This window comes from Microcaecilia unicolor, chromosome 6, assembly GCF_901765095.1.
Source record: "Microcaecilia unicolor chromosome 6, aMicUni1.1, whole genome shotgun sequence".
Lineage (NCBI taxonomy): Eukaryota > Metazoa > Chordata > Amphibia > Gymnophiona > Siphonopidae > Microcaecilia > Microcaecilia unicolor.
Genome location: NC_044036.1, coordinates 1275026 through 1300563, shown reverse-complemented (window position 1 = coordinate 1300563; position 25538 = coordinate 1275026). Strand labels below are relative to the sequence as shown.

The following is a 25538-nucleotide window of genomic DNA, read 5'->3' as shown; positions in this document are numbered from 1 at the left end:
AACCCCCATATAAAAGATTTCTCCCCTTTGCTGTATCTCTCCCGTCCTCCCCCTCCAACCCATATCCAACAATTATGTCCCTCATTCATCCTGCAGCATCTCTCCTTCCCTCCACCCCACCTACAATTCTCCCTGTGCTTCAGTGGGTCCCCGGCAGTGGCAAAGACAATGATTCCCACACGATGCCTGTTGCCAACCCAGAAGCCTCCCCTTTGCCACTTCCTGCCCCTGGGTTAGCAGTAGATAGTGTGTGGGAATCGCTGCCTCGGACCCTTGAAGCAAGAGCGGCACTGTCAAGGTTGCAGTGGCAGGCAGGATTCACTGCAGTGTGTGCATGCCCTTCTCCCTCCACATCACCCCATTGAGTTCGCCACGGTGCACAGTTTGCAAGATGCTGGCTTAGGAGAAATCTAGCTCCAGGTTCTACATCAAACAGGCTGATTAGGGTCTCTCTCTCTCTCTCTCTCTCTCTCTCTCTCTCTCTCTCTCTCTGTTTTCTGTTAACCTTTGTTTAGATCTCCCTTTCTCTTATCTCCTGTTTCCCCTTTCGCTCTTTTCATGACCTTTTCATAGGTCTTTCTCCATTTCCCTCTGTTCTTGTTCCTTTTGTCACTGTATAGTTTTTGACTTTCCTGTCTTCTCTCGTATTTTTAATGCAATGATTTTCAAGTACTTTATTACTATGAACTAGTGATTCCAGCATTACTGTGGTGGTTTGTACTGTTGCAAGAGGTCGAGCTGGCTCAGCTCTTTACTGGGTTTAATATTACATTTGGATGAAGACAGAGATTAAGGCTTCAGAACCCATTCTCTGAAAATAGCCAGTAAGTGACAAGAGAAGACCAGCTGGTGAAACAGTGAAGTCGGGCATGAGAATTGGGTGCCCAGAAGAGCAGGAATGGAGAATGAGCTCCTGCTCTCATGCACAGGCACCAATGTGTAGGTCTGTGACTATGGATATTATGTACAGCTCATACCCACACAGTCTATCATAAAGATAATAGATACCTACTGTGTGCAAAGGATGGATGGGAGGCTTACGAACCTAGGCTTGATTATGGATGTTAGTCATGGTTATTATTATTTTTCTAACACATTTTTATTGTTTGGCTGTTCTTAAAATCTACAGCCCAGTAATGTCTACGCTTCCTCTTTCAGAAGAAACTGGACCCTCACCTTTCATGTATATTTATTTTTGTGGAGGCCACTGCCATTCATCTATGACTCAACTGCTTTCTGTCAGTTTTTGATCTTTCTACTTTAGTTTGTCACATATTTTAGTCCAGTCTAGACCCTATGGCTTCCCCTTTTATAATGGAGGCAGTTACAAGGTACCATCTTCCCTTTTCATTTAGGTGATTGGAGCCATAATAACCTCAGAACTCTGAGGGTACAGAAAGCTGTTCCATGTAGAGTAATTTCCAGTGCTTGTGAGCTGGTTAGCTTAGCATGTACTGCCTCAGAGGATGCCAGTGTTCCCTGGTATTAGGGTAACCTACATAGTGGAGTGGTGGTTAGAATCGTCAACACTGGTGCTCTGATTTTCCATCTGCAGATGAAAACACCAACCATTGTCCCAAGCCCTCAGAATTGAAACCAAATATTGATTTAAATATTAAAACAGAGGATTTTAAAATCGATGCTTTTACATACCATCAACCAGTGAAAATCTTGAAAAATAGAAGATATACTGTCGAAATGTCCAAGACCAGTTGTCAGTCTGATAGCGGTGTCCTGCATCAGCTGTAGATGAGTTAGCAACTTAGTTGAAATCTGAGAATAAAGTGAGTTGCAATAGCCCAGTTGAGCTACAATTCTAAAATCTTCATTCATTAATGAAGGTCTTGGTGGCCATAATTGCCGAAGCTTAAAGAACATTTTTTTTTTACTAAGGACATTAATTGTTTATCAAATGGTAAAGTGGAGTCTAGCATTTTGGAGTGCTCTTCGATTTTGAAGACTTCCCCTGAAGACAGTATAACTGTTGAACTTGGAACTTTAGCTATATCACCAAACTAGAGTATCTTTTGTTTTAAAAAATGATTTCTAGCCCAATTATCTATAAGAGAAATATGATATTTAATGGAATGGAGTACTCTATGAAAATTCTCTAAAACAGGGCCCAAGAGAAAGATATCACCTGTGTAAGATAATATGGAGAGTTCATCATTGGTAAAACAGTCACCTAGAGAACTCAAATACACATTGAACAGCGAGGGGGAGAGTTGAGAACCCTGTGGAACCCCACAGCCAGGGTTCCAACTAGGAGATCTACCACCCCTCCCCTTAACACTGTAAGACTTATTCTTTAGAAATTGCTCAAACGACCCAAGTACTCTTCTGGTAATGCCCATTTCATTTAATTTGAAAAGAACTGTGTGATCAATAGAGTCAAACGCCACTGATATATCAAACTGTAGCAAAAAGGCTCGACCTCTCTAAGAAAATGTCTTATTTTTGTGGTGAGAACAAGAAGCAATGTTTCTGTACTATGTTGCGATCTAAAACCATAGTGTATTTTATGAAATATATATTGAAAGTCTTCAGAAAGTTTTGAAATTCTTCACTCACTAAAAGTTGTAAAAGTTTAGCTGTCCAGGGAATGCTTGCTACCGGACGGTGACTTTCAACCTTTGCCAGGTCTGCACCAACGGATTTTGGCAAGAGAGTTAAGATAATTTCAGATAAAGGTTGTGTGAACAACACATTAACAAAGTCTGTCAACCATTGCAAAACTTGTACTGGAACCTCACTCGGGATTTTTATTTTGTTACTAAGGTGTGCTAGTGTTTTTAGCATGCGCTAATGATAGCGTGTACTAAATGCTAGACACGCTCATAGGAATATATGGGTGTCTCTAAAGGTTAACACGTGCTTATTTTTAGCGTGTGCTGAAAACACTAAGATGCCTTTGTAAAAGGGCCCTTAGCAAATAAGATGGACATCTCTTCTTTGATAATCTAAGAAGAGGTCTATGAACTGAATCAGGAGCCACTCGTTCAATGTCTATCTTCAGGCATATCATTTATTTGATAGCAAGAATCAACTTTCACTAATTGAGTTAAATCAACCAACCTGATTAGGATCAGCCTTTATGAAAGACATCCTGTTTTGATTTATCTAATCCTGGAAAAATACTGCAAGATCTTCAGCACTAGGTTGGAGAATTTCAGGAATTGTGAGAACAGAGTCTGTATTAGTTAATTTCTTAAAAATTTGAAAAAGAAGTTTTAGAAGAATTATCAGGTTTCCTTATATCTTGACTATAAAATCATTTTTTTTTTACCTTAGCGACATGCTGTTTGTAATTATTTACTTCTTTCTTCCAGGCTACATAGGATAAATTATGATAATTTTAATTCAGTCATAATCTTTTCATCATTGCAATAGACTCACAATACCAAGGGTTCTTTATTGCCCTAGGCTTTTTTTTCCTGTAAAGGTGCTAAATTGTCAAGGGTACTACTAATCACCTCCTCCCAAACACTCAGTCAAAGTTTTGAGATTCTTCGTATATTTCAGATGAAACTTCATTTCAAAAATTAATTGGATCAGTCCCCTTTCTTAGAAACTAGTAGTCAAACTGATGTAGAGCTTGGTGACCAAACAGCTTGCGGTACATGGACAAGTTCTCAATATTACACGATTCACAGTCAGGATTGCGCCCCCACCATAGTACTGAAACTGTCCTAGTCACTCTCCTGGCGAAATTCAAGCAAGAAATAGCACAGGTAAAAGTGTACTTCTCCAATTCGACATGTCGCGTGCATTTGACATGGTAAACCACAACATACTACTAAGACTCCTTGGCCACTTCGGGATTGATGGAAATGTACTTAACTGGATAAAGGGCTTTCTAACCACCAGAACTTACCAAGTAAAATCAAACTCAAACATATCTCCACCTTGGAAAGCCACCTGCGGAGTACCTCAAGGATCACCACTGTCACCAATACTCTTCAACATGATGATGATCCCACTGGCAAAGTCCCTATCCAACCGAGACCTCAACCCATTCATCTATGCAGATGGCGTAACAATATACATTCCCTTCATGCATGACTTGTCAGAAATAACTAATGAAATCAATGACAGCCTGAACATCATGGACTCCTGGGCAAATTCATTCCAACTGAAACTGAACACTGAAAAACCACACTGGCTCATCCTTTCATCTCAACATAACAAGTACAAACCCACAACCATAAACACCCCAGAACACACCCTCCCTACCTCAGACAGCCTAAACATACTTGGCGTCACAATTGACCGCAACCTTACCCTTGAGAGCCAAGTAAATTCTGTAATAAAGAAAATGTTGTATTCAATGTGGAAACTTAAACGAATAAAACCTTTCTTCCCGAGGGAAATTTTTCAAAACCTTGTAAAATTAATGGTCTTAAGCCACCCAGATTACTGCAACGGAATCTATGCGGGATGTAAAGAAAAACTCGCAAAAAAATTCCAAACCGCCCAAAACACAGCTGCCAGGTTGATATTTGGTAAAACACGCTTCGAAAGTGCTAAACCCCTCTGAGAAAAGCTGCACTGGCTCCCAATTAAAGAACGGATCATCTTCAAAATCTGCTCCTTGGTTCACAAAATCATCTACGGCATAGTCCCAGGGTACATGACAGACCTCATAGATCTACCAACCAGAAACAGAATCGCATCATCACGATCATACCTAAACTTACATTACCCAAATTGCAAAGGTCTTAAATACAAAACAACTTAAGCATCCAGCTTCTCCTATATAAGCGCTCAACTATGGAATGGACTCCCAAAAGCTGTGAAAATAATCCATGACCATCTAAACTTCAGGAAATCACTAAAAACCAACCTCTTCAAAAAGGCTTACCCCACCGATCCAACGTAAATGCCCACACCCAGCAGCACAGCATAACCAGTAATCGTACTGGACAATACACAATCTTCACTCCCCCGACCCTCATGCTGCCTGACACACAACTACCTCATTCGACCACAACATAACCTTGTATTTGTTATCAACCGACTGGCAAACGCTTCTACGGTATTAAGTAAGCCACGTTGAGCCTGCAAATAGGTGGGAAAATGTGGGGTTCAAATGTAACAAAAAATAAATAAACTAGGGCTAGGCAAGGGGCCAGGGGGGGCCCCACTGAACTGGTCTGCACGGGGCCCTGCAATTACTAATACCGGCCCTGGGCCCAGTATATTTAAAAGATGGCTGCCAACTAGGAAGTCACGGGAGCAGCCAGCTTTACAGACCTAGTTGGAATTTGGTTAGAACAGGCCAGATCCGGGCAGGGATTCGGGCAGTGGTCAACTGGCACCTGGTTCCAGCCAAGGATTTCCAGCTCGGATCCAGAAGAGGAGGAAAGCCAGTGCCTTACCGGCGAACCTCCTTGATCATGCTGCGGGAAGGGAGATACCCTGCATTGGAGCATTGCCGAACAGAACCCACGGATCCCAGAGACACGGGAGGCAAAGTCGATACTTGGGCCGCTTCCAGTTGCAGGAGCACCCTGTGCCTGCAGCGGGAGATCTCTGAGAGAGTCCCCCTCTTGGTGACTGGCACTAAGAGGCGGAGCCTGCCTGGCACTGAGAGGACTGAGGGGAGAGTGGACATCGGTCTCGCAGGAGATTAACTAGAGAACCCACATGGCGCCTGTGATGCAAGGTTGTTGCTTTTTGGCTACTCACCTGCTGCTTGAAAGGAGTCGCTCTCTTTGTGTCCAGCGAAGGAGGCTTCCACAAAATGCATTTGGTTCTTGCGAACAACACTCATCTCAGGAGTGAGTGGCAGGTAGTCTAGAGAGTGCTACGGTCAGCACTGGGGCAGGTCAACCCAGAGAAGTGAGAAAAACAGAGGGAGCGGTGCTGTTGCTGGGGAGTGGAAGGGCAGGCAATCTAAAGGCCACATTGTGGTCCCTTGATCCTGGGCGGGTTTACAGATGTGTTTGGACAGTGAACTCTCTGTGAAACTTGGATCACCATGCAAGAATATCCTCTGAAAATCTGGTTTTGCCTCATAAACCCCAACCAGATGAACATACAATGATACTTGTAAGCTATGCTCAAAGCATTGATGTGCTTAGGCTATATTCAAGATGCGGGCACTGCTGCTTAAGAAGATGGGTGTAAGGAAATGCTCATCCACCCAACATGACCACAGTGACAGTGAAACTCTGACACACCGCAAACTTAACCGTTTTAATGCTAACTACGTCGTTCGAAAAGCGTACCTGTGTCATCTGGAACTCGCACCATTGGACTTATTGTTGACTGTCGGTTGAGAGCCATTGTCTTATTGTGTTTGGCATGAACACTGTTGACTGCATAGAGTCACTAGGTGGTGGTGCAGATAAGTAGGTAACGTCGGCACTGATTAAGGGTGTGGGACAATCGATAATTGAAGGCTGTCGGACAGTGATACGAGTTGTGATGAGATAGACACGAGAAATTTAAAGCTGATAATCGGCTACAGTCAGCGAATAACTATTGATTGACTTATTACCCATACCATTGCATAACTAAAAAATGGCCAATATAAAGACATGGGAGTCGGATTAATAATCAAAATGAAAATACATTTAAAAAAGATACAATGCAGTTAAGTACATCAACATGAAAAATGATACTTACGTTCCTATCCCATAGGCTATATAAATGCAAGATCAGTGAATAACAAATCCAGATATAATCGGACATTGGATTGAAACTGAACAACTAGGTTTTCTGTTTATAACCAAAACGTTGCTACACCTCAAAGTTGACCTATGCCCATCACATATAACACATAATCAATAGAACCAAAAATAAAGGAGGTGGGGTTGCCTTAATATACAAATCCTACTTCACAGTAGAGCTTGTTTCTGAGCATAGATCCCCTGAAATTGAAATTTTGGCATGTAAAACAACTAACTGATGCAACACTAACTGGCCCATTATGCTGTATACTTTTCTACCGTCCACCAGGAAACTGGTCTAGCGCACAAGATGGCTTCATGGACTTTGTATCAAACATCTGCAGAAACTTCTCTGATGCCCTTCTTTTAGGAGGGTCTTCTATATGCGTATCCTCCAGTACCTCTTATAGAGAAGACTTTGCTGAAACTCAATCAAGACTAGGGAACTATGATCCTAAAGGCTCCTTACTGGCCAAAGCAAATCTGGTTTCCTCTTCTTCTGGAGATATCCTCTGAAGATCTGTGGAAATTGGAATATTTGTTGATCCTTATTCTGCAGAACAAGGGATCACTTCTACATCTCAACCTTCAATCCCTGGCCCCCACGGCTTGGATGTTGAAAGCATAGAATTTGAATCCTTAGATTTACTGGAGGGAGTCTCCCCAGTGGCGTACCAAGGGGGGGGCGGTCCGCCCCGGGTGCATGCCGCTGGAGGGTGCCGCGGCACGCGCCTGCTCCGAGTTCACTAAACTTCTTTGCTTGTTCGCTGCAGCTCCCTTTGGCCCAGAACAGGTTACTTCCTGTTCCGGGGCAGAGGGAGCTGCAGCGAACGAGCAAAGAAGTTTAGCGAACTCGGAGCAGGTGCGCACCGCGGCACCCCCCCCCCCAGCGGCGTACACCCGAGGGGGGTGTCATTTCGCCGGAGGGGGGGGGCGCATCGGCGCTCCGCCCCAGGTGCCATCCAGGCAAGGAACGCCACTGAGTCTCCCGTATCTTTGTGGCTTTCAGGAAAGACTCCACTAAGAGGTGTTAACTCATTTAAGTGGAGGAGGTTTGCCAACTGGTGTGAGGTCAAGACCTTAGATCTCCTTACTTGCTCTACACAAAAACTACTTGAATACCTCCTGCACCTCTCTGAGTCTGGTTTGAAACCAATTCTGTAAGGTTTAATCTAAGTGCAATTGGTGCTTATCACTGTGTAGCAGGGGCGTAGCCAGACAACAGATTTTGGGTGGGCCTAGGCAAGAAGTGGGTGGGCACCAAGTGTTCTCCCCCCCCCCCCCCCCCCCCCGCACCACCACCAAAAAAAAATATCTCAGTTGGCGAGAAAACGCTTCTTTCCACCTTGACAGTCTGCAGCAGGCATGTGCCGAAGACTGAGCATGCGCAGGTGACAGTATCAAGGAGAGTAGCGTTTTCATTACCATCAGGGGGAGGGAGGTCTTCAGCTGGTGGAGCTGGGGATCCCCAGCAGCTACCACTAAACATGTGCTACTATTGGGTGGGCCTGAGCCCTAAGTGAGGTAAGTACATCTCTGTACAGCCTCTAGTTGTTTCCTATTAACAGAGCCCCCTGTCAAACCTCTAACTGTGTCATGGAATCTCAATGTTGTCATCACCCATCTGATGAAAGCTCCTTTTGAACCTCTTCTTGATTCCTGTCATCTGAAGTATTTGTTGTGTTTTTGGTGGCAGTCAATTTAGCTCACAGGATCAGTGAACTTCAGGCCCTAGCAGCTGATCCATCTTACATGATGTTTCACCACAATAAAGTAGTTCTCCACACACACCCTAAGTTCCTTTCTAAGATAGTGTCGGAGTTCCATCTTAATCAGTCAATTGTTCTGCCCACATTTTTCCCAAAATCACGATATCTTTTTTGAGATACGGGGACCAGAATTGAACACAATATTCAAGGTGCGTTCGCACCATGGAGCGATACAAAGGCATTATAACATCCTCATTTTTGTTTTCCATTCCTTTCCTAATAATACCTAATCTATTTGCTTTCTTAGCCGTAGCAGCACACTGAGCAAAAGGTTTCAATGTATCATCGACGACACCTAGATCCCTTTCTTGGTCAGTGACTCCTGACGTGGAACCTTGTATCACTTTGCACTTGCTCACATTAAACGTCATCTGCCATTTAGAAACCTAGTCTCCCAGTCTCATAAGGTCCTCTTGTAATTTTTCACAATCCTCCCGCGATTAAATGACTTTGAATAACTAGTTACTCCCATCTCTAGGTCATTTATACATATGTTAAAAAGCAGTGGCCCCAGCACAGACCCCTGGGGAACCCCACTAACTACCCTTCTCCTTTGAGAATACCATTTAACCCTACTCTCTTTTCTATCTTTTAACCAGTTTTTAATCTACAATAGGACAGTACCTCCTATCCTATGACTCTCCAATTTCCTCTGGACTCTTTCATGAGGTACCTTGTCAAACGCCTTCTGAAAATCCAGATACACAATATCAGCCGGCTCACCTTTAGCCACATGTTTGTTCACCCCTTCAAAGAAATAAATTGGTGAGGCACAATTTCCGTTCACTAAATCCATGTTGGCTTTGTCGCATTAATCCATGCTTTTGAATATGTGCTGTAATTTTGTTCTTTATAATAGTCTCTACCATTTTGCCTGGCACCGACATCAGACTCACCGGTCTATAATTTCCCGGATCTCCTCTGTAACCTAAATCGGCATTACATTGGCCACACTCCAATCTTACGGTACCACACTCGATTTGAAGGATAAATTACATATTACTAACAATAGCTTCGCAAGTTCATTTTTCAATTCTATCAGTACTCTAGGATTAATACCATCTGGTCCAGGAGATTTGCTACTTTTCAATTTGTAGAACTGCCCCATTACATCCTTCAGGTTTATAGAGAATTCATTCAGTTTCTCCGATTCATCAACTTTGAATACCATTTCTGGCACCGGTATCTCTCCCAAATCTTCCTCGGTGAAGACACAAGCAAAGAATTCATTTAATCTCTCCCCTTTGGCTTTGTCTTCCCTGATCGCCCCTTTTACCCATCGGTCATCTAGCAGTCCAACCGATTCTTTTAATATACCTAAAAAAACTTTTACTGTGTGTTTGCCTCAGTGCAATCATTTTTTCAAAGTTCCTCTTAGCCTTCCTTATCAGCGCTTTGCATTTGACTTGACATTCCTTATGCTGTTTCTTATTATTTTCAGTGGGTTCCTTCTTCCATTTTCTGAAGGATTTTCTTTTAGCTCTAATGGCTTCCTTTACCTCACTTTTTAACCATGCCGACTGTCGTTTGGTCTTCCATCCTCCTTTTTTTTTAATACGCGGAATATATTTGGCCTGGGCTTCCAGGATGTTTTCCAAATATAGCTGAAACCAAGTAAGAGCTATATCTCTGATCCCTAATTTGAATAACACTTGAGGTAATATAAAGTGGTCTTCTAAATCGAAATGTGCAATAAGTCTGAGGAAACGAATAAGTCATCCTTTCCTTAATGCAAAGTCATCCAGACATGACTCACCAAATCTATCGGTGTTGTCTCAGCACAGCCATGGCAGCAAAAATGTTTGTCTTGAATGCAAAGGATTAATTTTATCCAGATATTTAGATAGCTGAAAACTCTGGCCTTCTCAGTCAATTTAGACCAGGGTTTCTGAACCCAATCCTCAAGGAACACCAAGCCATTCTTGTTTTCAAGATATTCACATCACAGTGACTATACATGAGATTTATTTGTATGCATTACATCCATTGCATGCAGATATGTCATTACATATTCTTTGTGGATATCTTGAAAACCAGACTGGTTTGCGGTCTGCTGAATACTGGGCTGAGAAACCCTACTTTAGACGATAGAAAAGGGAGTCACTTACACACCACTATCTTAAATGTGGATTGATTGAAGTTGAAATGTAGTTTTTTTTTTTTTAAATTGGGAGTGTTAAAGTTTAAAATCTAAGTACTAGTTATGTGACAGATACACCTGCAAAGTGAGACATCTGTGAATTTATGGCTGTTTTAAGTTCTTGTATCAAAAGGCTACAATTTTTATATGTAGTTTCCTGGCATTTTGAACAAAAAAATGTATCTTCACATTTTGTAATTAAGTTGAGCTTTAAACTCAAGAATTTTTCACTTAATAGACTACAATCCATGTAAAGAAAGAAGCTAGAAATCATTGACTGATCCTATGCTAAGTTATTAGAGGCTGGGTAGCCTTATGAGTGGTGTAATCATGGATGATTGTCCTGTGCATGATTCTGCTGGTGCCTCGTTAGCTCAGGGGATCAAGCTATCATTTCTAGCTTTCAAACAAGTTTGCTTGGCTCTTGTGTTCTATTTGGGTTAGAGTGGATATGAATGATCACGTACTGAGCCATTTAACATGTTACTTCTCTAACGAGACTTTTGTTTTCTGTTTAGGCTCTTCATCAGTTGTACTATGACCCAAACATTGAGAACAAGAACTTGGCCCAGAAATGGTTAATGCAGGCCCAGGTCTCTCCACAGGCTTGGCACTTCAGCTGGATTCTCCTCAGCCCAGATAAAGTACCAGAGATCCAATATTTTGGTGCCAGTGCTCTCCATATCAAGATCTCGCGTTACTGGAGTGACATCCCTGTGGATCAGTATGAGAGCCTTAAGTCTCAGCTCTTCAGTCAGATCACTCGCTTTGCCAGTGGCTCCAAGATTGTGCTCACAAGGCTTTGCGTAGCTTTGGCATCCTTGGCGCTCAGCATGATGCCGGAAGCATGGCCATGTGCTGTGGCAGATATGGTGCATATGTTTCAGGTAGAAGATTCAAATGTGGATGGGCGAGCCCGGTGCCTGGCACTTTTGGAACTTTTAACGGTGCTGCCTGAGGAGTTTCAGACCAGCCGTCTGCCTCAGTACAGGAAAGGACAGGTGCGTGCTGCTTTGGCCCAGGAATGCGTGTCCGTTTTCCCTTTGCTCCAGCAGCTGCTCCAACTGCAGGACTCACCGGGCTTCATTAAGCAGAAAGTACTGAAGTGTTTCTCCAGTTGGGTGCAGCTGGAAATCCCACTGCTGGACTGTGAGAACTTGATACAGGCAGCTTTCTCCTCGCTTCAGGATGCAGAGCTCTTTGACACAGCTGTGGAGGCCATTGTAAATTCCATCTCGCAGCCTGACGCCCAAAGGTAAGGAAGCCAAATGCTGCGCAGTGTGCTTGATGGGTCCCGAAAGTGACCATCTGATCTAGTTCACTCTTATGATTCAAGGATCCTTTCTGTTGACTATGAAATTTAGAAAGATTAGCTTGGGTATGGGTAGTGTACTGCTGCTGTTTTCTTACTGAAGACATCTGGGTACCTTCTGTCAGTGGCGTTCCTAGGGGGGATGACACCCGGGACGGATTGCCGATGCGCCCCGCCCCCCCCGGGTGTACGCCGCTGGGGTGGGGGGATGCCGCGCGCCTGCCGGCTCTTCGTTTTCATGCTCCCTCTGCCCCAGAACAGGAAGTAACCTGTTCCGGGGCAAAGGGAGCATGAAAACGAAGAGCCGACAGGCGCGCGGCACCCCCCCCCAGCAGCGTGAACCCGGGGTGGACCGCCCCCACCTTGGTACGCCACTGCCTTCTGTATCTGTGTTGGACAGAGCTCTACAAGTCTTCCTGTAGCAGCCAGACTCTCATCCTGCTAGTCACATTAGGGAATTATTTTCAGTTGCCAGACTCTGGTCACCTCGGCTCTGCAGATAAGACTGTGGGAGCTCCATGTAATTGAGCTCGCTGTGGGGGCTCTTGGCCAGCCAGTCCTGCTTCCTTTTAGGAGCTTCCCCACACCTCCCAACTGGCCACCAGCAAATTTGCTTTTCACCTAATGTGAAGAGAGACCCTGGATCTGCTACAGCAGTGGGGTCTGTCCCTTAGAAAGCAAAGCCTGGGCCTCACCTTCTCCCTCCTGTCCAGGGTTACAGAAAAGGCAAAAAATCCTACCCAGCCTGCCCAAAAAGGGAGATGCTGTGTGCGGAGCTCCTATTGGCCACAGCGGTCCTGTTGCTTAGCAACCGATCCCCATTCACCCCTGGCTGGCTTCTCCTTTGTGGAATAAATCCTTAATTGCAGGTCTGGGCTCCGTTGCTACATCAGTGCTAGAGCTGATTTTTCCCTGTCTGTAGGGCGTTATCCTGACTGTCTGTAGCGGGTGAACATTTATTTCCTCTCCAAAGAAAAGCACAGAGAAATGGAAGGAGCTCCCAGAGCTACAAAGTAATTAGCGTGCAGGGTTTTCAGTCAGTGTTTGCTGATCTTTCACAATGCCCTCACCCACTTGCTCCCTTTTACAGACACACTCTTATGTTCCTGTGCTAGAAGCAGGCAGCTTACTGCCTTGGGCATTTTGTACCCTTCACCACTTCCCTCCTGACTTACTAAAGCAACCCCCCCCCCCCTTCCCCGTGTTGATCAGCATAGGAAAAGAGTGACTGGACATCGGGCCATGTCTTCCTCCTCCTCCTTTGTCTGGCTGTTGAATTTGGGGTCCTGTGTGGTTCAAATTCAGCACTGAAAGGGCCACCTTTCTCCTCTTGTGCCTTTCAGTGCTGGGGGTGGGTGGGAGGAAGAAGCAAGGGGAGGAGGCCATACTTTGGTGACTGGAATGTGTGCTGTGGTGGTGGAGGGGTGCCAGTGAGGTTTGGGGTAGAGGTATGTGTGGGTGGAGATGGGATGAGAGAGCTAGGGGGTGTTTGAGAAAAAGGGATGGAAAGAGAATAGGGGATTTTGCTGGGGTACAGAGAGAGAAACAGCTGGGGGTGCCTTATTCTGGAGAGGGGGCAGAGAAAAGTCAAGGACTTGAATTTGCCAAGGGGTGAGAGGGGTCAAGCCTAGAGAAGGGTTTAAGCTAAACTGGGGAATGGGGAGAAGAGCTGTGGGACATGGAGTCGGGTCATTATCATGGGAAAATTCCACACACAAAACTTTAGAAATGGAGGATACAGAATTTTGTACAATTTTAACATACTGTGTGCAATTTCAAAAACCTTACACAGAATTTTTAAATTCTATTTTTTTGTATAGAATTTTTCCCCAGGAACTTTTTTTTTCTGTTTTTTTGTTATTTCTTATTGGCGTAGACATTGAGGTCTGGAAAATGTTTCAAGCAGTGAAGAACCAAGAGAACAAAAACTCCTTGTAATGTAGCCTTTGGTATTATTTAATTTAAGAATGTCTTTCCCCCATCCTCTTCCTGTACTTCATATGTTCTTTCCTTTAGCTTTGCTGAGCCTCCGTGATGGGGCCTGGTAACAGCAGGCTGACTTGGACCTTGGTTCCGTAGTCATATTGATGACTGGATGGTGGCGGCTCCTGTTCCGCCTGATTTAGATGCCAGAAATTTTCCATGCTTGGACGCTGTAAATCAAATTGGGTTAAGGGGCTATTTACACACTGAAAATGAACTGAACAAATACTGGTGAAGGGACCTGTCTCAGGGTTGTACAGAGAGCCAGTGGTACAGTTTGGGATTAGAGGCTAAATATTTAATTTATATATGTTAATCATTTCTTTATATACTGTGGTTTGTCTTTAACTTAAAAAAGCAAAATGCATTACTTGATAGTGAAGACAACAGTACATAAATGGTTCACTTCCATACAGTCTGGCTTTTGTAAGGTCCCACTAGGCCTCCAGGAGTTGTTGTTAGCCTGGGAGCCAAACTACCTGCTGGCGGCCGTGTTGTTTCCTGCCCAGGACATATCTTTCTAGATTTCACTCGCCACCTATGTATTTGACATCGGAGTGCTACTTCACTGAATTCTCATCAGTCCATAGACCGCTATTAAATGGACTTGGAAAAATTCCGCATTTTTAGGTATAACTTGTCTGGAATGTTTTTACGTTTGGGGAGCGTGCCAGGTGCCCTTGACCTGGATTGGCCACTGTCGGTGACAGGATGCTGGGCTAGATGGACCTTTGGTCTTTCCCAGTATGGCACTACTTATGTACTTATGTACTTATGTACTTATTGATGTCTAGTCTCCTACGCTCACTCTTGGGAAGACTTCTGCTTGGCTCCCTGCATCCCAGCCTACTCAGGTTAGATCTTTGGTTAGTCCCTGAAGCTGAGGGAAAGGTGGCCTGCGCAGGCAGAAAATTTGCCACTTCTCCATTCTGAGCCTGTTCTCAGTATAGAGGTTCACATTTCCCTGAGCACCTGTCACTGGCCTTGATCTGTTGGGGTTTTTAATGTTTGTTTCTGCAATTTTTAACATTTGAACAAACTTGTGCACCAGCATATCCATTTTTACTTAAAGGGAAATGGGACTTGATATACCACCTTTCTGAGGTTTTTGCAACTACATTCAAAGCGGTTTCCATATATTCAGGTACTTATTTTGTACCAGGGGCAATGGAGGGTTAAGTGACTTGCCCAGAGTCACAAGGAGCTGCAGTGGGAATCAAACTCAGTTCCCCAGGATCAAAGTCCACTGCACTAACCACTAGGCTACTCCTCCACTCATTCCACCAATAACAGCCAACCTCATCAGTGATGTCACAATGGCTTCATTGCCCAATACAGTTCCCCAGGATCAAAGTCCACTGCACTAACCACTAGGCTACTCCTCCACTCATTCCACCAATAAGAGCCAACCTCACCAGTGATGTCACAATGGCTTCATTGCCCAATACAATTCCCCAGGATCAAAGTCCACTGCACTAACCACTAGGCTACTCCTCCACTCATTCCACCAATAAGAGCCAACCTCATCAGTGATGTCACAATGGCTTCATTGCCCAATACAGTTCCCCAGGATCAAAGTCCACTGCACTAACCACTAGGCTACTCCTCCACTCATTCCACCAATAAGAGCCAACCTCATCAGTGATGTCACAATGGCTCACAATGGCTTGATTGCCTGATACTTGGCTCACTTCTGATATTGTGATGTCATAAGGGAAAGGGAAATGGGACTTGATATACTGCCTTTCTGTGGTTTTTGCAACTACATTCAAAGCGGTTTACATATATTCAGGTACTTATTTTGTACCAGGGGCAATGGAGGGTTAAGTGACTTGCCCAGAGTCACAAGGAGCTGCAGTGGGAATTGAACTCAGTTCCCCAGGATCAAAGTCCACTGCACTAACCACTAGGCTACTCCTCCACTCATTCCACCAATAAGAGCCAACCTCATCAGTGATGTCACAATGGCTTGATTGCCCAATACTTGGCTCACTTCTGATATTGTGATGTCATAAGGGAAAGGGAAATGGGACTTGACATACTGCCTTTCTGTGGTTTTTGCAACCTACATTCAAAGCGGTTTACATATATTCAGGTACTTATTTTGTACCAGGGGCAATGGAGGGTTAAGTGACTTGCCCAGAGTCACAAGGAGCTGCAGTGGGAATTGAACCCAGTTCCCCAGCATCAAAGTCCACTGCACTAACCACTAGGTTACTCCTCCACTACACATAAAGACATGGAAACACATCTGCTTTTGCAAATTCCTCCCAGTTGGAAGTGGAAATTATACCTCTAAAACATAGAGTTTTGAGCTATTCCACAGGGGATATACAAAACAGACATGCAAAGGTAAAAATGCACAGCTACCTTGTAGTAATAATAATAAAAAAACTGTATCTGTAAAAGTCTAAGTAGGGTGCTGTTGGTAGGTTAGCTTGCCTACTGTGCCCATGACCTTTCCCACTTGGCCATCCTTTCACTTTAGGTTGGTAACAGTGACTGCAGAAGGCAATGGCTAAGAAACTGTCGGCAAGTGGGGGCTCCTAGAAGCCATTCACATCTTGGTACTTGTGTAAATCGTGATTAATGTTCAGAAGGTGGCTGACCTTGCTTGTAAACTATCTGATCTTTACTGCTCTGAAGATGTTTTGCTGCCTTGCCTTAATGTGTATTCAAATCTCCTCCTGAGCTTTGCACAAATTTATTTAGATTTAGCTCATACCTTATAGGTCAAGGTGAGTTACATTAAGGTACAGTGGGTATTTCCACTGATCTAAGTTTATACCTGAGGCAATGCTTGATTAAGTGACTTGCCCAAGATCATGAGGAACAGCAGAAGGACTTGAAGTGAGCTTCCTTGATTGTCAGCCTGGATCTCTACCCATCAGACTGCTCTTCCACTCCTGCTCTGTTCCATTACCTTCCCTACCTTTTTATGCCATTCTGATACTCTTGGAGAATTGGGGCATTTCCATGTAACAGTTATAACCATCCATACTTCAACCATCAAATAACTTATTAAATTACCCTTATCACGTTTTATTTGATTACCATTAACATTAAAGCGTAGTCCTTATTTATCTTCCTATTCTTTCTCTGCTATACCAGTCTGAACTTGTAGGTTGTGTCCCTTTCCTGCAGGCAGATGGAGGAAGAGATGCTGATCCCCCCCCCCCCCCCCCACACACACACACACCCCAGAGATGACATCAAAACATCCATATTTCTCTACCTCCAGCAGATGCTAAGATTGTGCAGGCTGATGCAGCAGGTCCATGTCTACTCCCCCAGCATGTAGGCTAAGACCTACTCCTTATTACTGGGATTTGGATCTCTGATTCGGACCTTACCCCAGTAGAGTGCTAATTTTCAGTTTCTGCAGTCCCAAGCCAGCACCTACAAATGCTTACTTGCTGTGGTTCCAGGCACGGGTCCCATGGGGTCCTTGCCTGTGGGGTGGGGGTATGGGTCTCCATTCCTTCCCCCCCCCCCCCCCCCCCCAAAAAAAAAAAAAAACCCTTCATTTGGAGTGTTCACCTAAGGTTTCCCTGCAACACTAGGCAGCTTTGTGGAAAAAAATGTTGGAATTCAGCTGGCCGCCTAGCAGCTTTTATTCCCTGTTTGCCATGGGAAACCCTCCTATACCTGGAGGAGCAAGTGAGGAACTTCTTACATCCCAGGAGCCGCGAGCAGGCTCTGGCTATGTGCACAGACAAACCAGCTGGCTGGCTCTGTACTGCTTGCAATGGGCTGGTTCCAATTGTGGAAATTGGAGGGCTGGATTGGGAAAGGGGGGGGGGTATACCTAATACCCAATGGAGCCTCAGCCATGAGAACTGTGGTCTCGATGGCTTTAGCAGGAACGGTGACCATTTTGCTACTATTCCCCTCACTCTTTGTGGCCTCTCGTAGGGCTTAAGCGATCATTCCCCCTACACAGCAGTGAGCTCTCAGGGTTTGGTCTGTGGATCTTCGGCCTCGTGGAGCAGAAGAGTCTTGAACTTGCTGAGGCGCTGGCTGGCATGGTACGTGGGACTCAGCTGTGCTTTATCAGGATTATGAGGGACCCAGATCTTGGCCTCCAGGCCACCTTGGGAACTAAAGATCAGGCAAGGGTAAGTACATAAATACTTAATTGCCATACTGGGACAGACCAAAGGTCCATCAAGCCCGACATCCTGTTTCCAACAGTGGCCAATGCAGGTCACAAGTACCTGGCAAGATCCCAAAAGAGTACAATACATTGTATGCTGTTTATCCTAGAAATATTTTTAACGGCACTCTACTTATAATGTTAAACAAACACAACCACACTTAGCAGTAGAGATTAAGTCCCTTAATCACTTACGGGATGTATTATAGGGAAGTCTCATACAGTCACTTAAGGCAACACACTTGTGTGTAAACCTTTATGCCTATTTTGGTGACACATTTAATCATAGACAACCCCCTGCCATCAAAATCAATTTTTATAAATATTTTTTCTTTCAATTGCTGGTGAATACATAACAATATGTCTTGTTGTGCTGTGATTAAAAGACTCTTGTGAATCCAGTGGAAGTATTCAGTTTTTCTTACATAAAATTTTGTACTGAATTCAAACACTTACCTGTATAAATGTCTCAGAGCGATCCCAGGAATTTTAGTTGTCCCCAGCAATTGAAAGAAAAAATATTTATAAAAATTGATTTGGATGGCAGGGGGTTGTCTATGATTAAATGTGTCACCAAAATAGGCATAAAGGTTTACACACAAGTGTGTTGCCTTAAGTGACTGTATGAGACTTCCCTATAATACATCCCGTAAGTGATTAAGGGACTTAATCTCTACTGCTAAGTGTGGTTGTGTTTGTTTATCCTAGAAATAAGCAGTGAAGTTTCCCCAAGTCCATTTTAATAATGGCTTATGGGCTTTTCTTTTAGGAAGATAGCCAAACCTTTTTTTAAAACCCCGCTAAGCTAACTGCTTTTACCACATTTCTCTGGCAACAGATTCCAGTGTTTACACGTTGAGTAAAGAAATATTTTATCCGTTTTAAATTTACTACTTTGTAGCTTCATTGTGTGCCCCCTAGTCCTAGTATTTTTGGAATAGTAAATAATATACTAAATAATAAGACACCACATGAACTAGAAAAACCGAACTCTTTATCACTTGAATGAGTAACCTCTTTGTTAATAATGACCAAGCACTACCACTTTAATCCTTATGTCGAATATGGTCTGTCTATAGTCGATGACCAATCTATTACTCAGGAACTAATATGCAATACCATAATGCATTCTTCTTTACCATGTATGTATGCACCTTAATGCAATGCCTTTTGTAACTCTGTTACCCGGAAATGGCAACTGCCATTACGGCAAATGTAAGCCACATTGAGCCTGCAAATCGGTGGGAAAATGTGGGATACAAATGTTATAAATAAATAAAGAGTAAACAAACGATCCACTCCACACATTATTTTATAGACCTCTATCATTTCTCCTTTCAGTCTTCTTCTCTCCAAGCAGAAGAGCCCTAGCCGCTTTAGCCTTTCCTCATAGGGAAGTCATCCCATCCCCTTTTATCGTTTTCATTGCTCTTCTCTATACCTATTCTAATTGCACTAGATCTTTTTTGAGATGTGGCGATCAGAATTGCACACATTATTCAAGGTGCGGTTGCACCATGGAGCGATACAAAGGCATTATAACATCCTCATTTTTGTTTTCTGTTCCTTTCCTAATAATACCTAACATTCTATTTGCTTTCTTAGCCACCGCCACACACTGAGCAGAAGGTTTCAACGTATTATCAATGATGACGCCAGTGATGGTGCCTAGATCCCTTTCCTGGTTGGTGACTCCTAATGTGGAATCTTGCATTGCGTAGCTGTAGTTTGGGTTCCTCTTTTCCACATGAATCTCTTTGCTCTTGCTCACATTAAACAACATCTGCCATTTGGATGTGTAGTCTCGTAAGGTCCTCTTGTAATTTTTCACATTTCTCTTGTGATTTAACAACTGAATAACTTTGTGTTGTCAGCAAATTTAATTTTATCCCATCTCTAGATCATTTATAAATATGTTAAAAAGCAGCGGTCCCAGCACAGAGCCCTGGGGAACCCCAGTAACTACCCTTCTCCATTGAGAATACTGACCATTTAACCCTACTCTCTGTTTTCTATCTTTTAACCAGTTTTTAATCCACAATAGGACACTACCTCCTAACCCATGACTCTCCAATTTCCTCTGGAGTCTTTCATGAGGTACTTTGTCAAACGCCTTCTGAAAATCCAGATACACAATATCAACCGGCTCACCTTTATCCACATGTTTGTTCATCCCTTCAAAGAAATGTAGTAGATTGGTTCCCTTCACTAAATCCATGTTGGCTTTTTCTCAATTATCCATGTTTTTGAAAATGCTCTGTAATTTTGTTCTTTATTATAGTCTCTACTATCTTGCCTGACACCTGACTTGACATACCGCCTTTCTGAGGTTTTTAATTTCCCAGATCACCTCTAGAACCTTTTTTTTCTTTTTTTAAGTTTTTATTTTGCGTTTTTAATTTCCCAGATCACCTCTAGAACCTTTTTTTTCTTTTTTTAAGTTTTTATTTTGCATTTTCAAGGTTTTACATGCTGCATTTCAAACAGTACAAATCTTCAATTTGCATTAACTGATCAACTCAACAACATTGCCAGATTCTAACCAACTCAATATTGTGTCTTCTGTCATAATCCCCTTAACCCCCTCCCTCCCACCTCCCCCCTTACCCTCTTCTACAGACTATGTGGCTTCAGGGTTTTACAGTGGTAGCCCTCCAATTTACATAAGGCTCCCATATCTTTTGATGTTGAGTCAAACGTCCTTTATTTAAAGCTGTAAGCTTGGACATCAGTTGAATGTACTCCAATTTTCCCAATACCATTGAGATGAGTCGGCAGACTCAGTTTTTTCCAGGCTGCTGCAAGCACTAATTTACCTGCTACAAACATCTGGGTGGCAAATTGGTGTATATGCCATGGTATATTAGGTGGTTTAAAGTGTAGTAGACAGTATTCCATTTTCATTTCATAATGTAAAGCTGTCACTGAACAAATAACATCCATTATGCTTGCCCAGTATCTTTGTGCATGTACACAGGACCACCAAATGTGATACATATTTCCCTCCTCCCCACAGTCTCTCCAGCATTCTGCTGAGCTTAGCCTGAGCATTTTAGCCAAGCGGCTAGGGGTGTAATACCAGCTATATAGAATCTTGTGTCCATTTTCTACCATGGCGCTGGACACTGATACCCGCAGCAAAGATTTAAAAACTCTTGCCCATTGTATAGGGTTATGAGCTGTTCCCATGGCTAGGTCCCATTTTTGTGTATAGTATTCCACTGGGTACTCTCGTGCCAATAGGGCTTTGTATATTCTAGTAATGCTCCCTCGCCCTCCTCCTCCTGTTATCCCTTTCTCTAATTGCGTTTCAGTTAATTCAAGTTCCTCTCCCGCCTTTTGTTTAATGAAATTTTGCACCCTAACATAGTGGAAGGCCTGAAGCGGGGAGAGCCCATATTCCTGGCATAGTTCCTGATATGTATAGATCTTATCTTCGTTACACATTTGTCCCAGTTCATACAACCCCATTTCCTCCCAAGCTTTATATATCCTGCTAGATTCTTCAGATCCAAACTGAGGGGCAAATCTAAGGTATGTATGTAGGAAATACACACGTTCCGGGAAAAAAGTTCCCCTTATCTTGATCCATTTTTCTAAAGGCCATCGTAGAAGATAGGGACTCTTCCGACTCAATTCTTTAAGTGTTTGTTTGGGCAGCCATGGGACCGCTCTTAGTGGGTACGGTTCCAACCAGTGTTGTTCAATACCCACCCATATCTTTCTGTGTTCTGGGACCAAATTGCTAAGAGCCTAATGTGTGCCGCATAGTAGTAGTCATAAAAGGATGGGACCCCCATACCTCCTCTATCTCGTGGTTGGTACATTGTAGCTCGATTAACCCTAGGTGGTCTTTTCCTCCAAATGAAGGAGAAGACCTTGCCTTGTAAGCCTCGAAAGAAGGCATCGGGTATATCTATGGGTAAAGCCATAAACAAATATAGCAGTTTCGGAAGCATAATCATCTTTACAGCATTAATCCTGCCCACCCATGACAGTGTCAAGCCTTCCCATCTGTCCATTTCTCGGAATAAGTCCCGTACCTTACCCGGGAAATTATTCTCGAATAGGTCCTCTATTCGTCGTGTGATATTTATCCCCAGGTATCTGATATATTTAGAAGCCCATTTATAGGGAAATTGCCTTTTCAATAAGGCTAAGGTTGAATTAGGTATGTTCACGTCCAATGCCTCAGACTTATCAAAATTAATCTTGAAGCCTGATAGTGCCCCATATTTTTGTATCTCCACTCCTATCATCGGGAGAGCCTTTTGAGGGTCTTTTAGGATAAGGAGAATGTCGTCTGCGAAGAGAAGTATCTTGGTTTCAATGCCCCCTCCTCTAAGGCCCTTTATCTCTTGATTCGCTCGAATCTTGGCAGCCAGTGGCTCCATCACCAATGCAAACAGTAAGGGCGATAGCGCGCAACCCTTCCTGGTACCTCTGTGTAGGAGAAATGGGCTTGTTAATGTTCCATTAATACGCACTGCCGCCGATGGGCTTCGGTAAATGAGATGGAGCCACTCCACAAACCTCCCTTTAATTCCCATCTTTTCCAGTACTGCAAATAAGAAAGGCCAACCGACTCTGTCAAAAGCCTTCTCTGCGTCTAAAGATAATATACAGAGTGGTGATTTAAGTATATGGGCCCCTTGTACTACCTGCAATATTCTCCTAATATTATCAAATGTCTGCCGTGAGTGGACAAAGCCCGACTGGTCTTCATGTATAAGTTGTGGAAGGTATTTCTGAAGCCGTGTAGCCATAATTTTCGTAAATATCTTATAGTCCACCCCCAACAGTGAGATCGGTCTATATGAGCTGCATAATTGGGGATCTTTGCCTGGTTTATGTATAACCGTCATTGTGGCCATGTTCCAGGTATCTGGTAAGCTTGTGGTCTCATCCAACGAGTTAAATACTCGCAATAGCATTGGGGCTAGCATTTTCATATATATTTTATAAAATTGTGGGGTGAACCCATCTGATCCTGGAGCTTTATTCGGGGACAACGCACGAATCGTTTGTTCCACTTCTTCTAATGTGATAGGTTTTCCCAAAATCTGCATAGTGTGTTCTGGAAGCCTCGGGAGGTCTATATCTGTTAGGTATGCCTTTATTTCCCCATCTCCCTCTTCCCCTTCTGCACTATATAGTTGCTGATAGTATCTTCTAAATGCCGTTTCTAAGAACTCAGGCTCCGAGTGCACCTCTCCTCCACCTTCTCTGATTCCCCCTATCATATTCCTGTTAGTTTGTTGTGCTAATTTATGGGCCAATAGCCGGCTGGCTTTATTACCAAATTCAAAATGCGTCTGACGCACACGTTGTAATTTTTCTGATATATCAGCTAGCTCAAGCTCATGTAATTGTGTGCGCAGCTCGTATGCCTGTCCCCTTAAACGTAGCGGACTCTGAGCTGTCCCCTCCTGCAGCTGTTTTTCTACTTGCATTAATTGCTGGCGCAAATCATTATCTTTCGCACATCTCTCTTTCCATCTCCTAGAACGTAAGGCTATCAAATGGCCCCTAAGAACTGCCTTGAATCCTTCCCACACCACTGTTGGGGACACTTCTTCGTTTTCATTAAAGTGTATATATTCTGTGATGTATTGTTCTATCTGAGCCCTGTTCTCTGTATCTAACAGCAGTGCATTATCCAGGCGCCACTGCCTCCGTCCACCCTGTGGCCCCACCCCCCGAAGCCGCAAAAGCACCGGGGAATGGTCCGACCAGGTCCTCGGTAAGATTATATGTTCTCCAATTGCTCCCATTAATGAGGTGTCTCCCAGCCACATATCTATCCTAGATGCCGATTGATGGACCATAGAAAAATATGTATAGGCCCGCTGAGTGGGGTTATCTCTGCGCCAGTAATCTTGTAGCTGCCAACGAGTAATAAACTCATGTAGTTGTCTTCTGTCACTTTTTGCATAATTTATTTTACGTATGGTGTTATCTATGTGTGGATTCAGTGTTAAATTAAAATCACCTCCTAATAGTAGGGAACCTTCTATATGTCTGGTCAGTAGCTGGTCTATTTCTTTAATGAAGTCCCCTTGCCTTGTATTTGGGCTATATATATTTACTAATGTGTATGTTCTACCCATCAGCGTGAAAATGATCAATAGGTATCGCCCACCTTTGTCTTTTACAATTTTCTTTATATCCCATGGTTTCCCCTTGCGAAAAGCTATAAGAACCCCTTTACTTTTTGTATCATCTAAACTAGAAGCAAAGTAAATTTGGGGATATGCCTTATGTTTGCATAAGCGTTCATACCTGGGTTTTAAATGAGTCTCCTGAATCAGCCCTATGTCCACTCCCTGTCTTTGCAATTCCCGAAACATCAATTGTCGCTTCCTAGGTACATTCAGTCCCCGAACATTTAACAACAAACATTTAATGTCTCCCATTTATCTCAACATTTAGTAACCATGCCCCTAGTCCTTCAATCATGGAAGTTATTCTTCTATGTCCCATCTGTATCCCCCACCACACCACTCTTATTCTCCTTCCCCTTCCATTCTTTTTTAATCCTCCCTCCCTCCCCCCCGCCTCACCCCTCTGAATTTTAGGCATCACTTGGTATCTCAGTGATTACCTAGTCTAGAAGGAAGGTACCCCCTATCTCGTCTCAGTCACCCCGCAGCATCAACATTTCTTAAATTATCTCTTCATGTCCAGAGCCCCATCAGAGGCGTATCATAACCCATCTTTTAACAACTTTTACTTAACATTCAAAGCTTTTACCAATTATATTGTCCAGGCTACTTCAGGTAATTCGTGTTGCTGATTGTTGGCGCTGTAATCTTCTCGGACCTTTTCCCACCCTCTGCCACTTCGGCGGGGGAAGGCGGGAAGCAGGTCGCACTCCAGTGCCCATTTCTGCTGTCTCTCCTTGGACTGCTGTCTCCGGAAACAGTTCTTGAGCTTCCTCCAATGATTTAATTTGATGTTGCTTTCCATCTTTATATAGCACGAGGGCGAAGGGATGTCTCCATCTATATTGGATCTTTAACTCCCGAAGGTGTCTTGTAAATGGTTTCAGCTCCCCTCTCCTTTTTAGTGTTGCTGCCGCCAAGTCCTGATATATTTCAATAGTATACGAATCCCATTTAAAGTCCTGCGTCTGGCGCGCCAGTTTCAGCACCTGTTCTTTTTGCTTATATCTGGTGAAACAGGCAATGATGTCTTTTGGCCTATTATTACGCACAGCACCTAATGCCCGGTGTGCTCTTTCAATCTGTATTGTTTCAAGATCTATCATTTCGCCATTTACTTTGAACAGGTCCTGCACAATCTGCTGTATTGTTTGCTCACAGTTCTGGTAGTTGGGGGTTTCTGGGAGGCCCCGAAATCTAAGGTTGCTGCGACGGCCCCGATTTTCCAGGTCCTCTACTTTGTCCAATAATTGTTGGTGCTCGTTCTGCAGCCCTGCAAACTGGTGCTCTAATGTTCCCAAGGCCTCCCCCTGTGCCTCCACCTGCACCTCAGTGTCTTC

At 43.6% G+C, this 25538-nt stretch overlaps 1 protein-coding gene across 1 annotated transcript in view; it reads left to right on the top strand.

The window, feature by feature from the left end:
* The window catches only part of IPO13 (importin 13), a 151394-nt gene that overhangs the window by 7669 nt on the left and 118187 nt on the right, over window positions 1-25538 (top strand). The window contains exon 2 of the mRNA XM_030205803.1: window positions 11102-11838. Within this exon, the coding sequence (XP_030061663.1) occupies window positions 11102-11838 (737 nt within the window). The remainder of the gene's footprint in view (window positions 1-11101; window positions 11839-25538) is intronic.